Raw genomic sequence first — 22,588 nt, 5'->3', positions numbered from 1 at the left:
AAATCACAATGCTGCGAACTCTGAAACGACGGCTAACAAGGGTCTGAAAGGGAAAGGGATGAGGCTGAATCTCACCACCGTACGACATCCTCCGTATTGTGACTACGAAGGCTTTCCCGGCGTAATAATTGATAATATTCTTCTCGGGTATGCAGCCGGATTATAACGTCTTCATGACACAATATTTCCGCAGTCCAACTGGCCGCCATCTTCAGGTGAGAGTGCTGGTGCACGATCTCGCCAGAACTGACTTCCCAGCACAAGCGGTGGCCCCTATATAGACCGCAGAAGACCCACAATGCGTGCGCGAGAAGGTGCCGTAACCGCCCTCTAGCGCAGTAGACATACCCCGCCGCCAGTGATGGAAAGAGGCGAAATCAAGATATCGCTGTCAAAAATTAAAAAATAAAAATAAATAAAAATTTTATTCCGACGATAGAACCACAGACCGTTGTTTTTTAATGTCTGATAACACTGGGTCCCAAGTCTTACTTAAAAGAAAACCCTTGTCTCTATTAATAAGATTGTCAGATAACCGAATCTCTATGGATTCTTTTAAAATACAGTCCCAATAGCAAGATGCAGGGGCAACCATTTGTGTCTCGTCATATAGTATTCTGTGTCCCTCGGTGAGACAGTGTTCCGCCACTGCAGACTTCTCAGGTTGAAGCAGCCTTGTGTGCCGCTGATGCACAACACATCGCTCCTGAATGATCCGGATTGTCTGACCAATATAAGTCTTTCCACAGTGGCAAGGGATCTTGTACACACCGGGCTTCCTCAAACCCAAGTCATCCTTAACAGAGCCAAGGAGCGCTCTAATCTTCGCTGGCGGACGAAAAATACTTTTGATGTGATATCTTTTCAGAATCCTTCCTATCTTCGAGGAAATGCTCCCAGCAAAAGGCAGAAAAGCTACCGATTTGCAGGTATCTTCCGGTGGTTCAGGCGAAGGTCCAAACTGGAAAGCACGACGGATCTGTTTATCTGTATAGCCATTCTGCTTGAACACAATCTTAAGATGGTCCAATTCTTGTGTCAAGCTTTCTCCATCTGAAATGGCATAAGCTCTTCTCGCCAACGTCCGCAGGACCCCCGTACACTGGAACGATGGATGACAGCTAGAACCATGTAAGTAACGGTCCGTGTGCGTAGGCTTTCGATAAACGCTGTGTCCCAGTGTCCCATCATCATTTCTGTACACCAGAACATCCAGAAACGGAAGCTTTCCATCTCCATGGTAAATTTGATGCTAGGATGCAGGGAATTGAAATGATCTAGGAGGCGGTCCAGAGCTTCTCTCCCATGAGGCCACACCATAAACGTATCGTCAACGAACCTCCAAGGTTGGTTTTAAGGACGCCGTCTTCAGCGCCATGTCCTCAAAATCTTCCATAAAAAGATTGGCGACTATTGGGGACAAAGGGCTCCCCATAGCCACTCCGTCAGTCTGTTCAAAATATTTGTCATTGAATAAAATGTACGTCGACGTTAACACGTGGCGACAAAGCCTGGTTGTTTCCTCATCCAGTTTCTCACCAATTAATTGCAAGGATTCTTCCAGAGAAACCCGGGTAAAAAGCGACACGACAACAAAGGACACAAGCAAATCCCAGGGACTAAGAGACAAGGACTTCAATCTCTGAATAAACACCATAGAATTGGAAATGTGATGTTCGCATTTACCGACATGAGGGCCAAGAACAGATGCTAAATACTTGGCTAGATTGTAGGTAGGAGCACCCAAATTACTCACGATCGGACGAAGCGGGACCCCTTTCTTATGAATCTTGGGTAGACTGTATAATCTCGGTGGCACGGCAGCACCAGGACGAAGTTGTTTGAGAACGTCGTCAGGTAAAGAACTCTTCTTCAACAGTGAAAGCGTCTTCCGTTTTATCCGTTCAGTTGTGTCGTCCTGCAATGTTCTGTATGCTGAGTCTTCAAGTAAGAGATCCATCTTTCCCAGATAATCATCACATGACAGAAGAACAGTTGCGTTGCCTTTGTCCACAGGTAGAACTATCAGATCTTCGTCTTCTCTAATGGACCGGACGGATGCCCTTTCGAGAGAGGAGATGTTACTCCGTGGAGGCGGCGCCCGCCGCAATGTATGTGAGACCTCTTGCCTAATCTCTTCAGCTTGATCCTGCGAAAAGCTGGTCACTGCTTGTTCGACTGCGCAGATGAATTCGGTGATAGGCACATTCCTCGGTGTAGGGGCAAAATTCAGGCCTTTCTCCAACACTGACAGCGTGGCGTCGTCCAATTCTTTACTCGTGAGGTTAATCACTGTCCGTATACGGGTGTCGTCATCAGATATCATGGGTTGAGAACAAAGCCGTTGAAACTTTGAAGACTGTTTCTTGACGGCGCTCCTATGCGTCCAATCTGATAGTGCCCAAGAAGAACTATCCACCCATTCCCAAGATGCATCCGACAGCAGCGACGATAACTCCAAGTGCAAGAAAAGTAAATCCTTGGATATGAGATCCAGTTGTCTTCGAGTGAAGCGAATGCGCTCCTTGACCAAGGCGAAACTGGGACGCTTCTTGATGTTGTTGGCCATTTTCGTATCAATAAAATGCACAAATCTAACAAACTTAGGTATTACTCTTCCATCACGGCATCTCAGCAAAAAGGCGAGGGCACTCAGCAACTTGCCTTTTTTCCTACAAAGTTTATCAAACTTTTTCACAAGTTCCACCATCTCCTCCCCGTAGAGGTTTCTGATGTGACTACGAAGGCTTTTCCAGTGTAATAATTGATGATATTCTTCTCGGGTATGCAGCCGGATCATAACGTCTTCATGACACAATATTTCCGCAGGCCAACTGGCCGCCATTTTTAGGTGAGAGTGCTGGTGCACGATCTTGCCGGAACTGACTTCCCAGCGCAAGCGGTGTCCCCTATATAGGCCGCAGAAGACCCACAACACGTGCGCGAGAAGTTGCCGTAACCGCTCTCTAGCGCAGTAGACATACCCCGCCGCCAGTGATGGAAAGAGGCGTAATCGAGATATCGCTGTCAAAAATTAAAAAATAAAAATAAATAAAAATTTTATTCCGACGATAGTACTACAGACCGTTGTTTTTTAATGTCAGATAACACTGGGTCCCAAGTCTTACTTAAAAGAAAACCCTTGTCTCTATTAATAGCATCTCGCTATTGGGACTGTATTTTAAAAGAATCCATAGAGTTTCGGTTATCTGACAATCTTATTAATAGAGACAAGGGTTTTCTTTTAAGTAAGGCTTGGGACCCAGTGTTATCTGACATTAAAAAACAACAGTCTGTGGTTCTATCGTCGGAATAAAATTTTTATTTATTTTTATTTTTTAATTTTTGACAGCGATATCTCGATTACGCCTCTTTCCATCACTGGCGGCGGGGTATGTCTACTGCGCTAGAGGGCGGTTACGGCACCTTCTCGCGCACGCGTTGTGGGTCTTCTGCAGCCTATATAGGGGCCGCCACTTGCGCTGGGAAGTCAGTTCCGGCGAGATCGTGCACCAGCACTCTCACCTGAAGATGGCGGCCAGTTGGACCGCGGAAATATTGTGTCATGAAGACGTTATGATCCGGCTGCATACCCGAGAAGAATATTATCAATTATTACGCCAGGAAAGCCTTCGTAGTCACATCAGAAACCTCTTCGGGGAGGAGATGGTGGAACTTGTGAAGAAGTTTGATAAACTTTGTAGGAAAAAAGACAAGTTGCTGAGTGCCCTCGCCTTTTTGCTGATATGCTGTGATGGAAGAGTAATACCTAAGTTTGCTAGATTTGTGCATTTTATTGATACGAAAACGGCCAACAACATCAAGAAGCGTGCCAGTTTCGCCTTGGTCAAGGAGCGCATTCGCTTCACTCGAAGACAACTGGATCTCATATCCAAGGATTTACTTTTCTTGCACTTGGAGTTATCGTCGCTGCTGTCGGATGCATCTTGGGAATGGGTGGATAGTTCTTCTTGGGCACTATCAGATTGGACGCATAGGAGCGCCGTCAAGAAACAGTCTTCAAAGTTTCAACGGCTTTGTTATCAACCCATGATATCTGATGACGACACCCATATACGGACAGTGATTAACCTCACGAGTAAAGAATTGGACGACGCCACGCTGTCAGTGTTGGAGAAAGGCCTGAATTTTGCCCCTACACCGAGAAATGTGCCTATCACCGAATTCATCTGCGCAGTCGTACAAGCAGTGTCCAGCTTTTCGCAGGATCAAGCTGAAGAGATTAGGCAAGAGGTCTCACATACATTGCGGCGGGCGCCGCCTCCACGGAGTAACATCTCCTCTCTCGAAAGGGCATCCGTCCGGTCCATTAGAGAAGACGAAGATCTGATAGTTCTACCAGCGGACAAAGGCAACGCAACTGTTCTTCTGTCACGTGATGACTATCTGGGAAAGATGGATCTCTTACTTGAAGACTCAGCATACAGAACATTGCAGGACGACCCAACTGAACGGATAAAACGGAAGACGCTTTCACTGTTGAAGAAGAGTTCTTTACCTGACGACGTTCTCAAAAAACTTCGTCCTGGTGCTGCCGTGCCACCGAGATTATACGGTCTACCCAAGATTCATAAGAAAGCGGTCCCGCTTCGTCCGATCGTGAGTAATTTGGGTGCTCCTACCTACAATCTAGCCAAGTATTTAGCATCTGTTCTTGGCCCTCATGTCGGTAAATGCGAACATCACATTTCCAATTCTATGGTGTTTATTCAGAGATTGAAGTCCTTGTCTCTTAGTCGCTGGGATTTGCTTGTGTCCTTTGTTGTCGTGTCGCTTTTTACCCGGGTTCCTCTGGAAGAATCCTTGCAATTAATTGGTGAGAAACTGGATGAGGAAACAACCAGGCTTTGTCGCCACGTGTTAACGTCGACGTACATTTTATTCAATGACAAATATTTTGAACAGACTGACGGAGTGGCTATGGGGAGCCCTTTGTCCCCAATAGTCGCCAATCTTTTTATGGAAGATTTTGAGGACATGGCGCTGAAGACGGCGTCCTTAAAACCAACCTTGGAGGTTCGTTGACGATACGTTTATGGTGTGGCCTCATGGGAGAGAAGCTCTGGACCGCCTCCGAGATCATTTCAATTCCCTGCATCCTAGCATCAAATTTACCATGGAGATGGAAAGCTTCCGTTTCTGGATGTTCTGGTGTACAGAAAGGATGATGGGACACTGGGACACAGCGTTTATCGAAAGCCTACGCACACGGACCGTTACTTACATGCTTCTAGCTGTCATCCATCGTTCCAGCGTATGGGGGTCCTGCGGACGTTGGTGAAAAGAGCTTATGCCATTTCAGATGGAGAAAGTTTGACACAAGAATTGGACCATCTTAAGATTGTGTTCAAGCAGAATGGCTATACAGATAAACAGATCCGTCATGCTTTCCAGTTTGGACCTTCACCTGAACCACCGGAAGATACCTGCAAATTGTTAGCTTTTCTGCCTTTTGCTGGGAGCATTTCCTCGAAGATAGGAAGGATTCTGAAAAGATATCACATCAAAAGTATTTTTCGTCCGCCAGCGAAGATTAGAGCGCTCCTTGGCTCTGTTAAGGATGACTTGGGTTTGAGGAAGCCCGGTGTGTGCAAGATCCCTTGCCACTGTGGAAAGACTTATATTGGTCAGACAATCTGGACCATTCAGGAGCGATGTGTTGAGCATCAGCGGCACACAAGGCTGCTTCAACCTGAGAAGTCTGCAGTGGCGGAACACTGTCTCACCGAGGGACACAGAATACTATATGACGAGACACAAATGGTTGCCCCTGCATCTTGCTATTGGGACTGTATTTTAAAAGAATCCCTTGAGATTCGGTTATCTGACAATCTTATTAATAGAGACAAGGGTTTTCTTTTAAGTAAGACTTGGGACCCAGTGTTATCTGACATTAAAAAACAACGGTCTGTGGTTCTATCGTCAGAATAAAATTTTTATTTATTTTAATTTTTTAATTTTTGACAGCGATATCTTGATTACGCCTCTTTCCATCACTGGCGGCGGGGTATGTCTACTGCGCTAGAGGGCGGTTACGGCACCTTCCCGCGCACGTGTTGTGGGTCTTCTGCAGCCTATATAGGGGCCACCGCTTGCGCTGGGAAGTCAGTTCCGGCGAGATCGTGCACCAGCACTCTCACCTGAAGATGGCGGCCAGTTGGACCGCGGAAATATTGTGTCATGAAGACATTATGATCCGGCTCCATACCCGAGAAGAATATTATCATCCTCCGTATTGTCCAGATTTAGCACCATCTGACTTCCATCTAATGAAAAATGATCTGCGGGGACATCATTACCCTTCTGATGAAGACGTCGAGAGAACTGTGAGACGGTGGTTGCGGAAACAGTGTCAACTTCTTCCGTGATTGCTTCAGTAAACTTGTTCATCATTGGCAGATATTTATCCAATTGGCTGGTGACTATGTGGAAAAGTGAATATTGGTAATCAAAGACCACATTCTAAGGATTATTTCTGCATTTGATTTGTTGAAATATTCCCATCCAAACCCAATTAATGAAGTTGGAGGCATTACTTTTCATTCAACTCTCGTAGTTTTGCGTTGTATTTATGTCTGTTTTGTGCTGAATGTGTTATTTGTGCTGCTGGGTTAAGTTTAGCGTAGTTATACAGTTCCACCATTCTTTTATTTAAAATATTTTATTCTGGTAATTGTGTATGATCTCTCTGTCTGCTCTTGAGCTTATCAACAACTCACCGTTGAACATTTATTTTAAATTTCTCCATTGTGAAACTATTGCACAGAGTTCTTTTGTGATATTATGGTTACAAAATATGTCATGCCTTTGTGTTTTTGTCTTGTTTATGTATGAATTGCATTTAATTTTCATTTCATTTTTTTTGTACACAACCAAAGTGTTGCTGTGTAATACAATTTTAAGTGTACTTTTAGGAAGAGTAGGAAATGAATATACACACTGAAGGCCATAACATGTTGTATTCTGTTATTTTCAGACAATCTTCTTATTCCTTATAAAGCAGTTGTCAGGATTGAAAGATCCAAAAGATCCTGCTTTCAAGCGCTATTTTTATCTTTTGGAGAATTTGGCATACGTCAAGTCATTTAACATGTGTTTTGAGTTGGATGACTGCCAAGAAATATTTTGTAAACTTTTCTCACTTATGTTCAGAATTGTCAAGTAAGTGCCAAGTCATTTAGAATGTAAGGATCAAAATAAATTTTGTTATATCTCTTTGTAGTGTTTAGGCCAATTTGGCTGTATTGTTGAGTTCTATACATTTTAAGAAACAACAGAAAACTATGTTTTGTGTTAGTAAGTAGCTTTACAGTATTTTATGTATATTAGCGTAACTTCGTGTATTTTCTGTTGCGAAATATACAGTAATTAGTCACACCTTTACATGTAAACAGAATTGTTTGGATTGCAACATAAGTTTCACATTAATATAACTGAAATTAAATATTAACTTTTCTTACAAATACTAAGAACAACTAAAGTATTAAATTTGTTTAATATTTTTTATTTATTTTGAAACTTATATAGTTCAAAAATGCTTGTATTATATCAGGATGGTTTTCTCTTGTAGTGATGAACACTCTGGTAAAGTGAAGAGCTTTATGCTGGATGTACTATGTCCTCTTATTACTGAGTCAGATTTGGTCTCTAATGAGCTCCTGAATATTATACTTATGAACATTGTGGAACCAAATAAGACTCAACGAAAGAACGCATACCTTTTGGCTAAGGAGTTGGTAATTAAATGTAGTGATACACTGGAACCATACATTCAGACTGTAAGTTTAAAGACCACATTGTTTTTTTACTACTTGATAGTTATATTTGTAAATGTTGATACATATTTTTAAGTAAAAATAAATAATGTACTGTCTGTAACTGAGGTTGGTGTAACGTTCTACCTTCATTTTTTTTGCTAGGAGACTGACTGACATATTGTGAATAATATTTCAGTGAAGTTAGATTACCTGTTACTTGATATCCCCGAACTTCTGACTCATTGCTGTCTAGACTTTTTAATCTGAAACAGTAAATCCTGAACTTCAGAAAAATAGTTTTCTGTCCACTAGTGATGAACTAATAAAACCTTAAATTCTGGATTGAGCCCCACACTGTGAAATAAACTGCCATTTCATTCTGTTAAGCTGTATCTGCTAAGGGATGTCAAATTAAACACCTATCTGCCATCTAGTTTCCAAACTTATTTTATTTAGCTACCAGTTTTAGCATATTATTACATCATCTTCAGGCCTCTGATCGATGTGTAGGAAAATTCATTATCGGTTCTGATCAAAACAGCTGCCAGCCTTACTGGTATTAGTAGATTTTTGCTATAGCGATAACTTCAACCATCATCTACCAGCTCTGAGCCTGAGTTGGCAGATGATGGTTGCAGTGATCACTATAGCAAAAATCTGCAGATATCAGTGTTGCTGGCCCCTGTTTTGATCAGAACCGAGGTAGAGTCTCCCTGCTCGTCATTCAGGGGTCTGAAGATGGCATAGTAAAACGCTGAAACTGGTAGCCAAATAAAATAAGTTTGGAAACTAGATGACTGAAATGTGTTTAATTTGTCATGCAGTATAGAACAGCTGAGTCCTGCAACTATCAGAGACTTGATGTATCTGTTAATGATGAGATCAGCCAGTGAAGTAAACTGACTATAAGTGGAATAGTTGCGTGTTATGACTCTTTCATTTGACGTTTTGTGTTGGGATATATGTTAGGCAGACTTTGTGATATGTCTGAATTAAGTAATTTTTTCTTGTATATTTGTTGTCACAGTATGTGTGCTACTGCTCCCAAATGGATCTGGATAAATATGTTTCAGGTCATTCCATATCAACCCACCAAGGCCTCTCTGCAAGACCATGAAAGGTTTAGCTGAAATTTTATATGAACATTCGCACATGTCTCCAATGAATATTGGTAAAGTTAACCGACTACCAACGCAACAGAGGCCAAGATATAGTTACTCGTTTGATTCCATGCGCGACTGTACAGAGCGAGCATGTATTTCTGGTGACTTCAAGCTGTTATCTTGGACAATAATTTGTTGTAAAGAATGAAATATGGCTATCTTGTACAACTTTTGTTGTCTTAAGAATAATAATGAAATGAATCTTACGAGCCACATTCAGCTGGGAAATTTTTGACAGAATTGCCTGAAAAAATTAGTGTCAAAAAAACATAAAATTTGGCTAAAAGCATGATGACTGTGAAACTTGGCATGTAGTAATCTAACAACACAAGTGTCGTAAATACAAAATTTTGTTTATTAAATACCCCTTTTGAGTACTGAACAAATTAATTGAAGAATTTGTAAAAAGGTCAAAAATGTGGAATGTTCGACCTGATTTTGCAACAGGATATGTTCTACAAAACTTTACAAACTGAGCCTGTTAGAAAGACCATGGTTTTAACTGCAAAGAAAAAACTATTCTTGATTATCCGTCGTGGGCTGACAATGCTAAATAAATTGAATTGGAGCTGGCACGAAAATCATGTCATGGAAAAAAGGGTAGACTTCGGATCCCTATATATAATTGAGTAAACAAATGCTGAACAGAACATTAATACACAGTGGCTTGGTAGCATAGGGATGATAAACACAAAATTTCATTCACCTACTGTTATCCAGTAGTCTACAGATTTGGTGGCAGGACGACTTTTTTTAAAAATAGGATGTATTGGAAACTTTTATAAATACTGTCTTCTGTCAACATTTCAAAACCAGTCTCCTTCAGAACAATGTATTGTTGTCAAATATGTAAACTATTAAACTATTGAAAATAGTAGGCGAATGAAATTTTGTATTCCACATCCTTGTGCTACTGAGCTGTTGCATATAAGTTTCACACTCAGCATTTGTTTTCTCTGTGAGCTCTATGAATGAATGTTGAAGCTTGCATTTTTTCCTTGCCACGATTTCTGCTCCCAAATCTGACTGCACTGGATTATCAAATGCATTTTTATTTTTACAGTTACAACCATGATACTTCTAATGAGGCCACTTGGAAAAGTTTTGTAGAACATAATTTTTTGCAAAATCAGGTGAAAACATCGCATTTTTTTACCTTTTTACAAAATCTTCAACTTCTGCACTTCATTTATTTAGCATTGGAAAGTGGTATGTAAATTAAATTTTATATTTGAGAATCTTGTGTAGTTAGCTTGGTGCATGCCAAGTGTTTCATTCGTCATACCTTTGGTACCTGAGACGTAAGAGGCCAGACTTAGAAATTTTGTTGACTTCTGATTTTTTGGGTTATTTTGCCTAAAATTTTCTGGCTGAATATAGCACATAAAATTCTTTTATTTTTCTTCTTAAGAGAACACACAAATTTCTTTCAACGAAATATTACCTGCGATATAACAGCTGAATGTTGCCAGAAACTCATGCTCACTCTGTGCAAAGTTGCATATGAAGTCAAACAAGTGACTATATCTTGGCCAGTATTGCATCAATAAATGTTAAACTGTCTCAGTGTTCATTGAAGACATGTGCGAATGTTCACATAAAATTTCATTGAAATCGGTAACAGTTGAGCAGGAAAATGTTCCAAAATTAGGCAATTTAACAAGGAAAGGCCCTTACATTTACAATAAATGCTATAATATATTAATACATTTGCAATAAATGCTATAATATATTAAGCAATTAAATTCACAATCCTTATTGTCCCGTGTATCACACAATCTTTCTAGTAAGAGAGAGCTTACGATAGATTACTCTTGCATAAAATATTTTGTTTCTCAACATTGTTGATATTGCTTTGCACTTAAGGTTCCAGCAAAAGTGAAGATGCTTCTTTAGGGGTTATTTCCTTTTCTAAAATTTGTGCACTATCCATGATGACCATTTCATCGGCAAAATGTTAAGCTGTAAATCTTATTTCCTTTGTTTTAGGCATCACCGTTTTTGTATCATATTGATAGGTCATTGCAGATATAGTTATTTTGATGTAAATAACTTTTATGTATTGTATTTCTCTTAATTGCAGTTTTTCAACCACGTGCTCATTCTGGGGAAAGAAGAAAAGCAGTTGGAGATTTGTGGAAAAGTTTATGATCTCATATATGAACTGAACCATATATGCCCGAGTGTGTTACTTGCAGTACTCCCACAGTTGGAGTGCAAGCTGAAAAGCAGTCAGGAGTCTGAACGGTTAGGTGCTGTTTCTCTGTTAGCACGGATGTTCAGCGAGCGTGACTCAAATCTTGCACGTCACCATACTCAACTCTGGAGGGCATTCCTTGGGAGGTATACTCTCTACTTCTTGTCTCATCCAAATTCATTTTAAGTGCATATTTACTAAACTTCAGTTACATGGAGTTGCCTTTTGTCTCTTGTAGTTAACCTTATATTTAGAAAGAGTATGTACTTTTTCATTTTTATGCACACTGAGTGCTAGTTAGTGGTAATGAAACAATTTTCAGGCAAATAATGTCATAAATTATAAGGAAAGAACATTACTCCAGATGAGATCCTACTCGCTTTTTTCCCCAAGTAGTGGGTTCATTAATGAAAGGCAGAAAATTAATTTTTTAATACAATTGGATAGATAGAAAATCTGCTCACCAAGTGGCGAAAGGAGAGAACACGTAATAAGTTAAGAAAATGTGCAAGCTTTCAGAGTCGGAGGCTCCTTCTTCTGGCATAAGGGTTGAAGTGCAAGGAAGAGAGATGAAAGAAAAGGAATGGTGAGACTTAGGGAACAAGTAAAGTTATGCAAAAGTCAACCAGAACCCCAGGTCAGGCAGACTTACTGGATGGGATTAGTAGGAAAGATTGATTGTTGGGAACTCAACAATCAGTCTTTCCTTCTCATCCCATTTTTAAAGTTACTCCTGACCTGAAGCTGGGCAACTTTTCCAGAATTGTATATATTCACTACATCTCTCCAGTCCTTTGGTTTCATCCCTCTTCCTCGGCCTTCAGCCCTTATGCCAGAATACAGAGCTAATGCCTCCGAAAGCTTGCATAGTTTCTTAACTTTTACATGTGTTTCTCCTGCCACAATTTGGTGAGTAGATTTTTTATCTGTTGTTGTTGTTGTTGTTGTTGTTGTTGTCTTCAGTCCTGAGACTGGTTTGATGCAGCTCTCCATGCTACTCTATCCTATGCAAGCTTCTTCATCTCACAGTAACTACTGCAACCTACATCCTTCTGAATCTGCTTGGTCTCCCTCTGCGATTTTTACCCTCCACGCTGCCCTCCAATACTAAATTGGTGATCCCTTGATGCCTCAGAACATGTCCTACCAACCAATCCCTTCTTCTAGTCAAGTTGTGCCACAAACTCCTCTTCTCCCAAATTCTATTCAATACCTCTTATTAGTTATGTGATCTACCGATCTACTCTTCAGCATTCTTCTGTAGCACCACATTTCAGAAGCTTCTATTCTGTTCTTGTCCAAACCATTTATCGTCCATGTTTCACTTCCATACATGGCTACACTCCACACAAATACTTTCAGAAACGACTTCCTGACACTTACATCTATACTCGATGTTAACAAATTTCTCTTCTTCAGAAACGCTTTCCTTGCCATTGCCAGTCTACACTTTATATCCTCCCTACTTCGGCCATAGTCAGATATTGTGCTCCCCAAATAGCAAAACTCCTTTACTACTTTAAGTGTCTCATTTCCTAATCTAATTCCCTCAGCATCACCCGACTTAATTCGACTACATTCCATTATCCTTGTTTTGCTTTTGTTGATGTTCATCTTATATCCTCCTTTCAGGACACTATCCATTCCGTTCAATTGCTTTTCCAAGTCCTTTGCTGTCTCTGACAGAATTACAATGTCATCGACGAACCTCAAAGTTTTTATTTCTTCTCCATGGATTTTAATACCTACTCTGAATTTTTCTTTTTTTTTTCCTTCACTGCTTGCTCAATATACAGATTGAATAACATCGGGGACAGGCTACAACCCTGTCTCACTCCCTTCCCAACCACTGCTTCACTTTCGTGTCCCTCGACTTTTATAACTGCCATCTGGTTTCTGTACAAATTGTAAATAGCCTTTAGCTCCCTGTATTTTACCCCTACCACCTTCGGAATTTGAAAGCGAGTATTCCAGTCAACATTGTCAAAAGCATTCTTTAAGTCTACAAATGCTAGAAACGTAGGTTTGCCTTTGATTAATCTAGCTTCTAAGATAAGTCGATGGGTCAGTATTGCCTCATGTGTTCCAATATTTCTACGGAATCCAAATGATCTTCCCCGAGGTCGATTTCTACTAGTTTTTCCATTCGTTTGTAAAGAATTCGTGTTAGTATCTTGCAGCTGTGACTTATTAAACTGATAGTTTGGTAATTTTCACATCTGTCAACACCTGCTTTCTTTGGGATTGGAATTATTATATTCTTCTTGAAGTCTGAGGGTATTTCGCCTGTCTCATACATCTTGCTCACCAGATGGTATAGTTTTGTCAGGACTGGCTCTCCCAAGGTTGTCAGTAGGTCTAATGGAATGTTGTCTACTGGGGCCTTTTTCAACTCAGATCATTCAGTGATCTGTCGAACTCTTCACACAGTATCATATCTCCCATTTCATCTTCATCTACATCCTCTTCCATTTCCATAATATTGTCCTCAAGTACATCGCCCTTGTATAGACCCTCTATAAACTCCTTCCACCTTGCTGCCTTCCCTTCTTTGCTTAGAACTGGGTTTCCATCTGAGCTCTTGATATTCATGCAAGTGGTTCTCTTCTCTTCGAAGGTCCCTTTAATTTCCCTGTAGGCAGTATCTATCTTACCCCTCATGAGATAAGCCTCTACATCCTTACATTTGTCTTCTAGCCATCCATGCTTAGCCATTTTGCACTTCCTGTCAATCTCACTTTTGAGATGTTTGTATTCCTTTTTGCCTGCTTCATTTACTGCATTTTTATATTTTCTATTTTCATCAATTAAGTTCACTATTTCTTCTGTTACCCAAGGATTTCTAGCAGCCCTCGTCTTTTTACATACTTTATCCTCTGCTGCCTTCACTACTTCATCTCTCAGAGCTACCCATTCGTCTTCTACTGTATTTCTTTCCCTCATTCCTGTCAATTGTTCCCTTATGCTCTGCTTGAAACTCTGTACAACCTCTGGTTTAGTCAGTTTATCCAGGTCCCATCTCCTTAAATTCCCACATTTTTGCAGTTTCTTCAGTTTTAATCTACAGTTCATAACCAATAGATTGTGGCCAGAGTCCACATCTGCCCCTGGAAATATCCTACAATTTAAAACTTGGTTCCTAAATCTCTGTCTTACCATTATATAATCGATCTGAAACCTGTCAGTATCTCCAGGCTTTTTCCATGTATACAACCTTCTTTTATGATTCTTCAACCAAGTGTTAGCTATGATTATGTTGTGCTCTGTGCAAAATTCTACCAGGCGGCTTCCTCTTTCATTTCTTCCCCCCAGTGCATATTCATCTACTACGTTTCCTTCTCTCCCTTTTCCTACTGTCGAATTCCAGTCACCCATGACTATTAAATTTTCATCTCCCTTCACTATCTGAATAATTTCTTGTATTTCATCATACATTTCTTCAATTTTTTTTGTTATCTGCAGAGCTAGTTGGCATATAAACTTGTACTACTGTGGTAGGCATGGGCTTTGTATCTATCTTAGCCTCAATGTGTTCACTATGCTGTTTGTAGTAGCTTACTCGCACTCATATATTTTTTTTTTTTGTTAATTATTAAACCTACTCCTGCATTACACCTATTCGATTTTGTATTTATGATCCTGTAGTCACCTGACCAGAAGTCGTTGTTCCTCCTGCCACCGAACGTCACTAATTCCCACTATATCTAACTTTAACCTACCCATTTCCCTTTTTAAATTTTCTAACCTACCTGCCCGATTAAGAGATCTGACATTCCATGCTCCGATCTGTAGAATGCCAGTTATCTTTCATCTGATAACAACGTCCTCCTGAGTAGTCCCCACCCGGATATCTGAATGGGGGACTATGTTACCTCCGGAATATTTTACCCAAGAGGATGCCATCATCATTTAACCATACAGTAAAGCTGCATGCCCTCGGGAAAAATTACAGCCGTAGTTTCCCCTTGCTTTCAGCCGTTCACAGTACCACAACAGCAAGGCCGTTTTGGTTAGTGTTACAAGGCCAAATCAGTCAATCATCCAGGCTGTTGCCCCTGCAACTACAGAAAAGACTGCTGCCCCTCTTCAGGAACCACACATTTGTCTGGCCTCTCAACAGATACCCCTCCGTTGTGGTTGCACCTATCTGTATCGCTGAGGCACGCAAACCTCCCCACCAACGGCAAGGTCCGTGGTCCGTGAGGGGGGGGGGGGGGATTTTTTTATCTAACCAATTGTATTTTCAAAAACTGATTATTCTTGTAGAAAATGAATTTTGGCATTTAGGCTCAACGTTCTGATTTGCTGTATGAGTAATTTCCTTGCATTATGGTGACTGACACACAAGTTGCATAGTGCTACCTACTGCAGCCATATTGCTGATAGGAATTATTGTGCATTTGAAATGTCATATGCCATAAACGACAGGACATGTTTTGTGTGTTGGCAAGATGACTGAACTGTGTGTCTGCTTTGGCTAATGATGTCTGTTGTTGATATTCTCTGCACCCTCCCTGCCCCTCTGTCCTATCTTGTTTCTTTTACAGTCTCATGATTAAAATTTGTTTACTTACTATTTTCCCTTTTTGCCCTACTTATTTTCTGATTCGACTCTCTCTCTCTCTCTCTCTCTCTCTTTCTCTTTCTCTTTCCTCCTCCCCCCTCTCCCTCTCTCTCCTACCCTCTCCCACCCCACCCCACCTCTCCTCTACGGTGTATGCTTCATCACCACTGGCTTACGTTTTCTCTTTTGTTAATTTCTGTACTCTCCTCTACGGTGTATGCTTCATCACCACTGGCTTACGTTTTCTCTTTTGTTAATTTCTGTACTCTCCTCTACGGTGTATGCTTCATCACCACTGGCTTACGTTTTCTCTGTTGTTAATTTCTGTACTCTCCTCTACGGTGTATGCTTCATCTCCACTGGCTTACGTTTTCTCTGTTGTTAATTTCTGTATAATTTTTTACGTGCAATTTTCTTCTGAGTTTTTGAAATCTCACATGCTAATGCTGGTTTTATTTTCTTCCTGTATGGTTGGCTCTTCTTTGACCCAAGGTAAAGTATACTATTCTGCTTAATTCCTAAGGCCACATCCTATGCAAGCATCAGAAGTGACCAACAGCAATCGAGACCCACATATGTTACACTCCAGAAACAAGCAGCAGCATTGTGCAATACGTTCAGGTGTCTTGTGTGCAAGCAACAATCTACTGCTACAAGGTGGCTCTAGAGCTAACCAGCCGTTTCTATAAAATGGTGCCCGTAAACTGGAGAATGCTGGAGCTTGAGAGTAAGGCAACAAAATTAGCTTTACTTACGAAAATGAGATGATAAAAGAGCCATGTGCATGAAATTCACAAAGGGAAGAATATTCATGGAGAAGTTCACAATTTGCATCATCAGATGTGAAGATCACCAAACATGTTTTTCCCAGTCCCTAGAGTGGAAACACCTTTTCACCACCAACCCTAACAATTAGACTCAACCAAGACCATTGTCGAACACTGTCTAACTCAGTTCACTCCTCCATCCAACTATGACCCACCTCCACTGCTCCCAAATCACCCCCTGTTAACTTTCCAGAATTTCTGAACATGGAAGCGTGCCTCACCATCATTCCCCAAATTTCTCAATGTGCAAACTAACCTTACATCCGCAGAAAGAACTGCAATTTACCACCTAAAAACTGATCTCAATCTTATAATCCTACCTGTTGACAAAGGCTCTGAACCACAAAGTTTACCGGACAGAAGAACTCCGCAAGCTGTCAGATTCATCCACCAACAAACCCTGCCATAGTGGCCCCATCCCAGAAATCCATCAGGATCTCCAGTCTCCCCTCAAATCGCCCATTTCAGAACCTCTTGCCAGAGTCAATCTCTCTCCTCACCCCAACCTCTCCCTGCACTCCTACCTTCTACATGTTTCCTAAAGTCCACAAACTCAACCATCCGGGATGCCCCATTGTGGCCGGTTACGTGCTGCCACTGAGAGGATCTGTGCTCTCATAGAACATCACCTTCAGCCTATTACCCACAGCCAACCTACCTATTCAAAAGGTATCAACCATTTCTTCCAACTCTCCACAGTTCCTGTTCCTTTACCACATGTTGCCATGCTCATCACTATTGATGCCACCTCCCTTTATACTAACATCCCTAATGCCAATGGCATTATCACTTTTGCACACTACCTTTCTCAATACTCTACAGATTCCAAACCAACAACCTCCTTCCTAGTTGCTATGACCAATTATATTCTCACCTACAATTACTTTTCCTTTGAAGGTATTACCAACAAACAAATACTGAGTACGGCCATGGGCACCCACAGGGTACCATCCTGTGCCGACCTATTCATGGGCCATCGAGAGGAGTCCTTCCTAAACACCCAGAATCCCAAACCCCTCACCTCATCTTTTTGATCTGGATCGAGGGTGAGGACAACCTATCCACATTCCTCTAGAACCTCAACACCTTCTTCCCCATTCACTTCACCTCCTCCCACTCAACCCAACAAGACTCCTTCGTTGTTGCTGACCTCCACCTCAAAGATGGCTACATCAGTACCTCATTCCAAATCAAATCTACCAGCCACCAGCAATACCTCCACTTTGACAGCTGCCACCCACTCCATACCAAGAACGCCCTTCCATACAGCCTAACCCCCCGTGTCAGTCACATCGAAATATACTGAGGGTGTCAGACCATGCCTTATCTCTCCAGTCACCCATCGCCTCCCACGTTCCACCGGTCATCCACAGAGGAGCATTTCCTTCACGCCTCAGTACCAGTCAGCACTGGAGCAACTAAATCACATTCTCCGCCCTGGTTTCAACTACCTCTCATCATGCCCTGAAATGAGGAATGTCCTACCCAATACCCTTCCCACCCTTCCCACAGTGGTATTCGACTGTCCATCTGCACACGAACCCTGCTCCCAACCCTTTGACTCATCGCTCAGATCTCTGTAACAGACCTAGATGCAAGACCTGTGCCACACATCCTCCCACCACCACCTACTCCAGTCTGGTCACAAACATAATCTAACCTATCAAAGGCGGGGCTATCTATTAAACCAGTCATGTGATCTACAACCTAAGCTGTAACCACTGTGCTGCATTCTACTTGGGCATGGCAACCAACAAGCTGCCTGTTTGCATGAGTGGTCGCTGGCAGACTGACCAAGAAACGACTGGACCACCTGTTGCTGAGCACACCACCCAACCCAACATTCTTCATTTCAGTGTCTGCTTCACAACCTGTGCCATTTGAATCCTTCCCACCATCATCAGCTTTTCTTGTTTGCGCAGGTGGGAACTCTCCCTGCAATATATCTTACATTCCTGTAACGCTCCTGGCCCCTAGTTTTGTTAATCATTGCCCTTACCCTTTTAGCCTCTACCTGTTCCGATGTCAGCACTACACAGCCTTTTCTGGCACCAATGCATTGCCAATCTTTTTATGTCTCTCCATTTTCACTACCACCCCACTTCCTCCCTGCTCCCTCCGCCCTCCGTATAACTTCCTGACTGCAGCTATCTAAACTACCGACTCTCCAGCTCATCCCTCTGTGCTCCCACAAGTAGCAGAGTACTGTCCCCCACCCCTACCTGCTATCCCTCCCCCTCCCTCCCCCCTCCCCCAGCCACCACATTACCCCTACCACCCAGTTGCCTCTCCCATCATGCACTGCTGCTAACAATCTGGCCTCAGCAGCCAGTGTGGGTGCAGGCGCAGATGCACGTGCATTTTCGAAAAAGGGCTTGTTGGCCGAAAAGTTCACATTTTGATAGTCTTTTTGTCTGCCTGTCTGCGACTCAGCTTCTCCATTATATGGTGAGTAGCCACTATCCTTTTCGTGATATTGTTACATGCCTTCCAGGAGTTTCCATTGTTTGGTTTAGACACATTCTTCAAATATACGTCAATGAGCATGCATACATTTGATTATCTCATTAATAACTCAAAGAGTGGATGTTACCAACATGATGATGAACTTAGCAGCTGATAGGTACGGAAGAATGAGTGACTGCAGTAAAAATGGAGGAACGAGTGATATTCCAGAGGAGGTGTCCTTGGTGTGATGGTAGAATCATAGGCTAATAATCAGAATCATTTTTGGTCCTGGGTTCGGTCATGGCTACTTCTTTAACTGACTTGGCTACAATCCTGTCTCCAATTTTGTGTAGTTAGTTTTATCTGTACTGTTTACAGTGCATCTCGAAGTACATTTTTAAGATTTTGCCAAAGTACTTGATCCTTAAATGTATGTATACCTATCCCAGTATATCACATATATTAAATTCCTAATGAAACACAATGAACAACTATGAAATTTTACTGATATTTGGTTGTTGGGAACATAATTCATCAGAAATAAATGTTAAGGCCAAATGTTTCTGTTAATCAAAACAGTGTGCATAAGTAAAGCATTCAAAGTTCGTGAAAAGCAAGTCAAAAGTTTAATGAACTAATTTGCCTAAAAGCAATAAGTGAAATATGTTTGAGAAACACATGATGCACCTCATTTTCTGTATATGAATTCAAGCATCTTTCAGAGGCTTGTGAAATGTTTCTGTGATCAATTTTATATCTTTTAGACAAATCATTGCACAAGATATTGGACTGATTTTTTAAAATATATTTTTTTTATTTTTGAGTTTAATTTAGAAACCAGATGAACTTTTTGACATTTCATTCACATAGATAGCAGCAGTTATTCATGAAATATTTTAATTTTTCCTTATATCTGTAATTAGATTTTTCTTAATTATGCTGATTACTTTCAAGCAGATAAATATTTTCTTGTAAAAGTGGACCTCACATTGGTCACTGTGATTCCCCATTTGCCCATTATTCACACTTAATTTTACTATGAAAATTTGGACAAAAACTCATTGTGTAATTTACATGGAGTCTGGTTTCGCCTCGCAGAAATATTTGACAAAAACATATTGATTGTTATTCATTGACAAAATGTGTCCTTTTTGTGTGCCGTTGTATCCAAAAAACCTCATTTTGATATCTTTAACTGTTTATGAAAAGAATTTGATTTTTATGACCACTTGATTCCTGATGCATAGGAAAGGATTGAGACACGCCGCGAGCAACCTGTCTGTGGATATAATAGCCAATATCTTGAGAATGAAAATAGATATCATTTAGCTCTCAACTTTAAATATAGTTTTGATATATTGGCCACATTCCGTATCCAATAATGTATGGTCTAATATGTGCTGCACACAAAGTCTTTGCACTGCTATTTTACCTCTGCAAATTCTTAAAAATTGTGTACAGTCATTTAGTTAATTTCGTGTAGCACAGTAACTATGATGAACAATTAAATAAATTTGGTCCTTCATCAAGGTGCAAGATACAGAAGAATCAAATTTTTTCATCAGATGTTTCTCGTAAAATCGGATAATAAGTATTTCATAGTAGCTGGTGCATCCCATCGAGTGCTTCAAAGAGAGGATTTGTAGCTGTTGCTCTTGCTGTCGTGTGCTCCAGCAACAAGATTAAAACACATTTGAATTCATACGTCACAAATTGTAGCAGAGAACAGGCAGTGTTGTGGACGTTGCTCACCAAGGCAGTTCTGTAACTATACCTGTAGTGGTTTTTTGTCGTCTGAAGACGTGGTCGCTTCTGTCGCTTATGCATGATGCAGCCTAAGTAATATTGTTTCCTCCAGTTGTGTGTGCACTTTTACCATTGGAAGTAATCTCTGACTTCTGGAGGCAGGTGCCAACTTTGTTTTCATCTGCATCAGTTGCCTGAAACGTGATAATGTGATAGGTCAGATAATGAGACTACTTTACTGTATGTGTAATTTAATTCTCTAGTTTCTTTTGTATTATTAATGCTGTGTTTCAATTAACAGGTTTAATGACATTAGTGTGGCAATACGCATTAAATGTGTGCAGCATTCCATGCATTTCCTCCTAAATCATCCTGAGCTGAGGAAGGACATAACAGAGACACTGAAGTTGAGACAGCATGATTCAGAAGAAAATGTGAGATATGAAGTTGTGATGGCCATTGTTCAAACAGCCAAAAGGGATTTTGAGGTTGTGTCTGATAGTGAAGATCTTCTTGAGTTTGTAAAGGAAAGAACATTAGACAAAAAGGTATTGTTTTGTATTGTTCTAAGCGTAATTTATGTACTTGGTAACATTATATATATGATGTAAATAAAATAGAAAGAAACTTCCACATGGGAAAAATATATTAAAAACAAAGATTCCAAGACTTACCAAGCGGGAAAGCGCCGGTAGGTAGGCACAATAAATAAAACGCACAAATGCACACACAGAATTTCGAGCTTTCGCAACTGGCGGCTGCTTCGTCAGGAAAGAGGGAAGGAAAAGGAAAGATGAAAGGATGTGGGTTTTAAGGGAGAGGGTAAGGAGTCATTCCAATCCCAGGAGCGGAAAGAGTTACCTTAGGGGGAAAAAAGGATAGGTATATACTCGCGCGCGCATTCGATTCTCTCTTCTCGATATCCACCAGGCCTCAACCTCCACAAATTTCAAGTTGCCGCCGCTCATCCCTCACCTGTCTTTCAACAACTTCTTTGCCTCTGTACTTCCGCCTCGACTGACATTTCTGCCCGAACTCTTTGCCTTTACAAATGTCTGCTTGTGTCTGTGTGTGTGTGGATGGATATGTGTGTGTGTGCGAGTGTACACCTGTCCTTTTTTCCCCCTAAGGGAAGTCTTTCTGCTCCCGGGATTGGAATGACTCCTTACCCTCTCCTAAAACCCTTATCCTTTCGTCTTTCCCTCTCCTTCCCTCTTTCCTGAAGAAGCAACCGCCGTTTGCGAAAGCTAGAAATTCTGTGTGTGTGTTTTATTTATTGTGCCTATCTACCGGCGCTTTCCCGCTTGGTAAGTCTTGGAATCTTTGTTTTTAACCAAGAATGAAAATGTAAAATTTTTAGGCATCTGGATTGATAACAGCCTGGTACCAGTGTGTCGACCACAAAGCTCAGTGCTGTCTGCTTTGCATTTAAAAATATTTATCAATCTGTTGACTTGCAGATGGGATTGCTGTACTGGTGCAGTGCCGCTGAGGAGAAGGGGGGGGGGGAGAAGGGGGAGAATGGTACGATGGTACAGAGATTGGTAGTAATATTGCAGAAGCCCCGTCAATGGTCTTGGGATTTGTACACACCGAATGGTGTTCTTGGTTAATAATAAAAGTAAATTTAGGGTGAACTGTAAAATACACAACAACATTAGAAATAAAATTTATTTCTAAATACTAGCATCAATGTAGGGTTTAGAATGGTGTTTTACATTCTGGTGTCAAATTCTTTAACTGCTTGTCAGTAGATATCAGGAGAAAATTTGAAATCCCCAGATATTCCAAAACAAAGTAAAGAATGCTGTATTAGCCACTTCTTGTGTAATTTATCAGAATATTTGGGCTCTGGGATATAAATA

General features: G+C 41.0%; 1 protein-coding gene across 2 annotated transcripts in view; it reads left to right on the top strand.

Moving 5' to 3' along the window:
* LOC126278016 (sister chromatid cohesion protein PDS5 homolog B-B) overlaps positions 1 to 22,588 on the top strand; it is a 192,439-nt gene that overhangs the window by 8,859 nt on the left and 160,992 nt on the right. For both annotated transcript variants that reach the window (XM_049977727.1, XM_049977726.1), the window contains exons 4-7: positions 6,998 to 7,182; positions 7,592 to 7,799; positions 11,025 to 11,284; positions 21,025 to 21,271. In XM_049977727.1, the coding sequence (XP_049833684.1) occupies positions 6,998 to 7,182; positions 7,592 to 7,799; positions 11,025 to 11,284; positions 21,025 to 21,271 (900 nt within the window). The remainder of the gene's footprint in view (positions 1 to 6,997; positions 7,183 to 7,591; positions 7,800 to 11,024; positions 11,285 to 21,024; positions 21,272 to 22,588) is intronic.

This window comes from Schistocerca gregaria, chromosome 6 (assembly GCF_023897955.1).
Source record: "Schistocerca gregaria isolate iqSchGreg1 chromosome 6, iqSchGreg1.2, whole genome shotgun sequence".
NCBI classification, from domain to species: Eukaryota; Metazoa; Arthropoda; class Insecta; order Orthoptera; family Acrididae; genus Schistocerca; species Schistocerca gregaria.
This window is presented reverse-complemented; position numbering and strand designations above follow the sequence as displayed.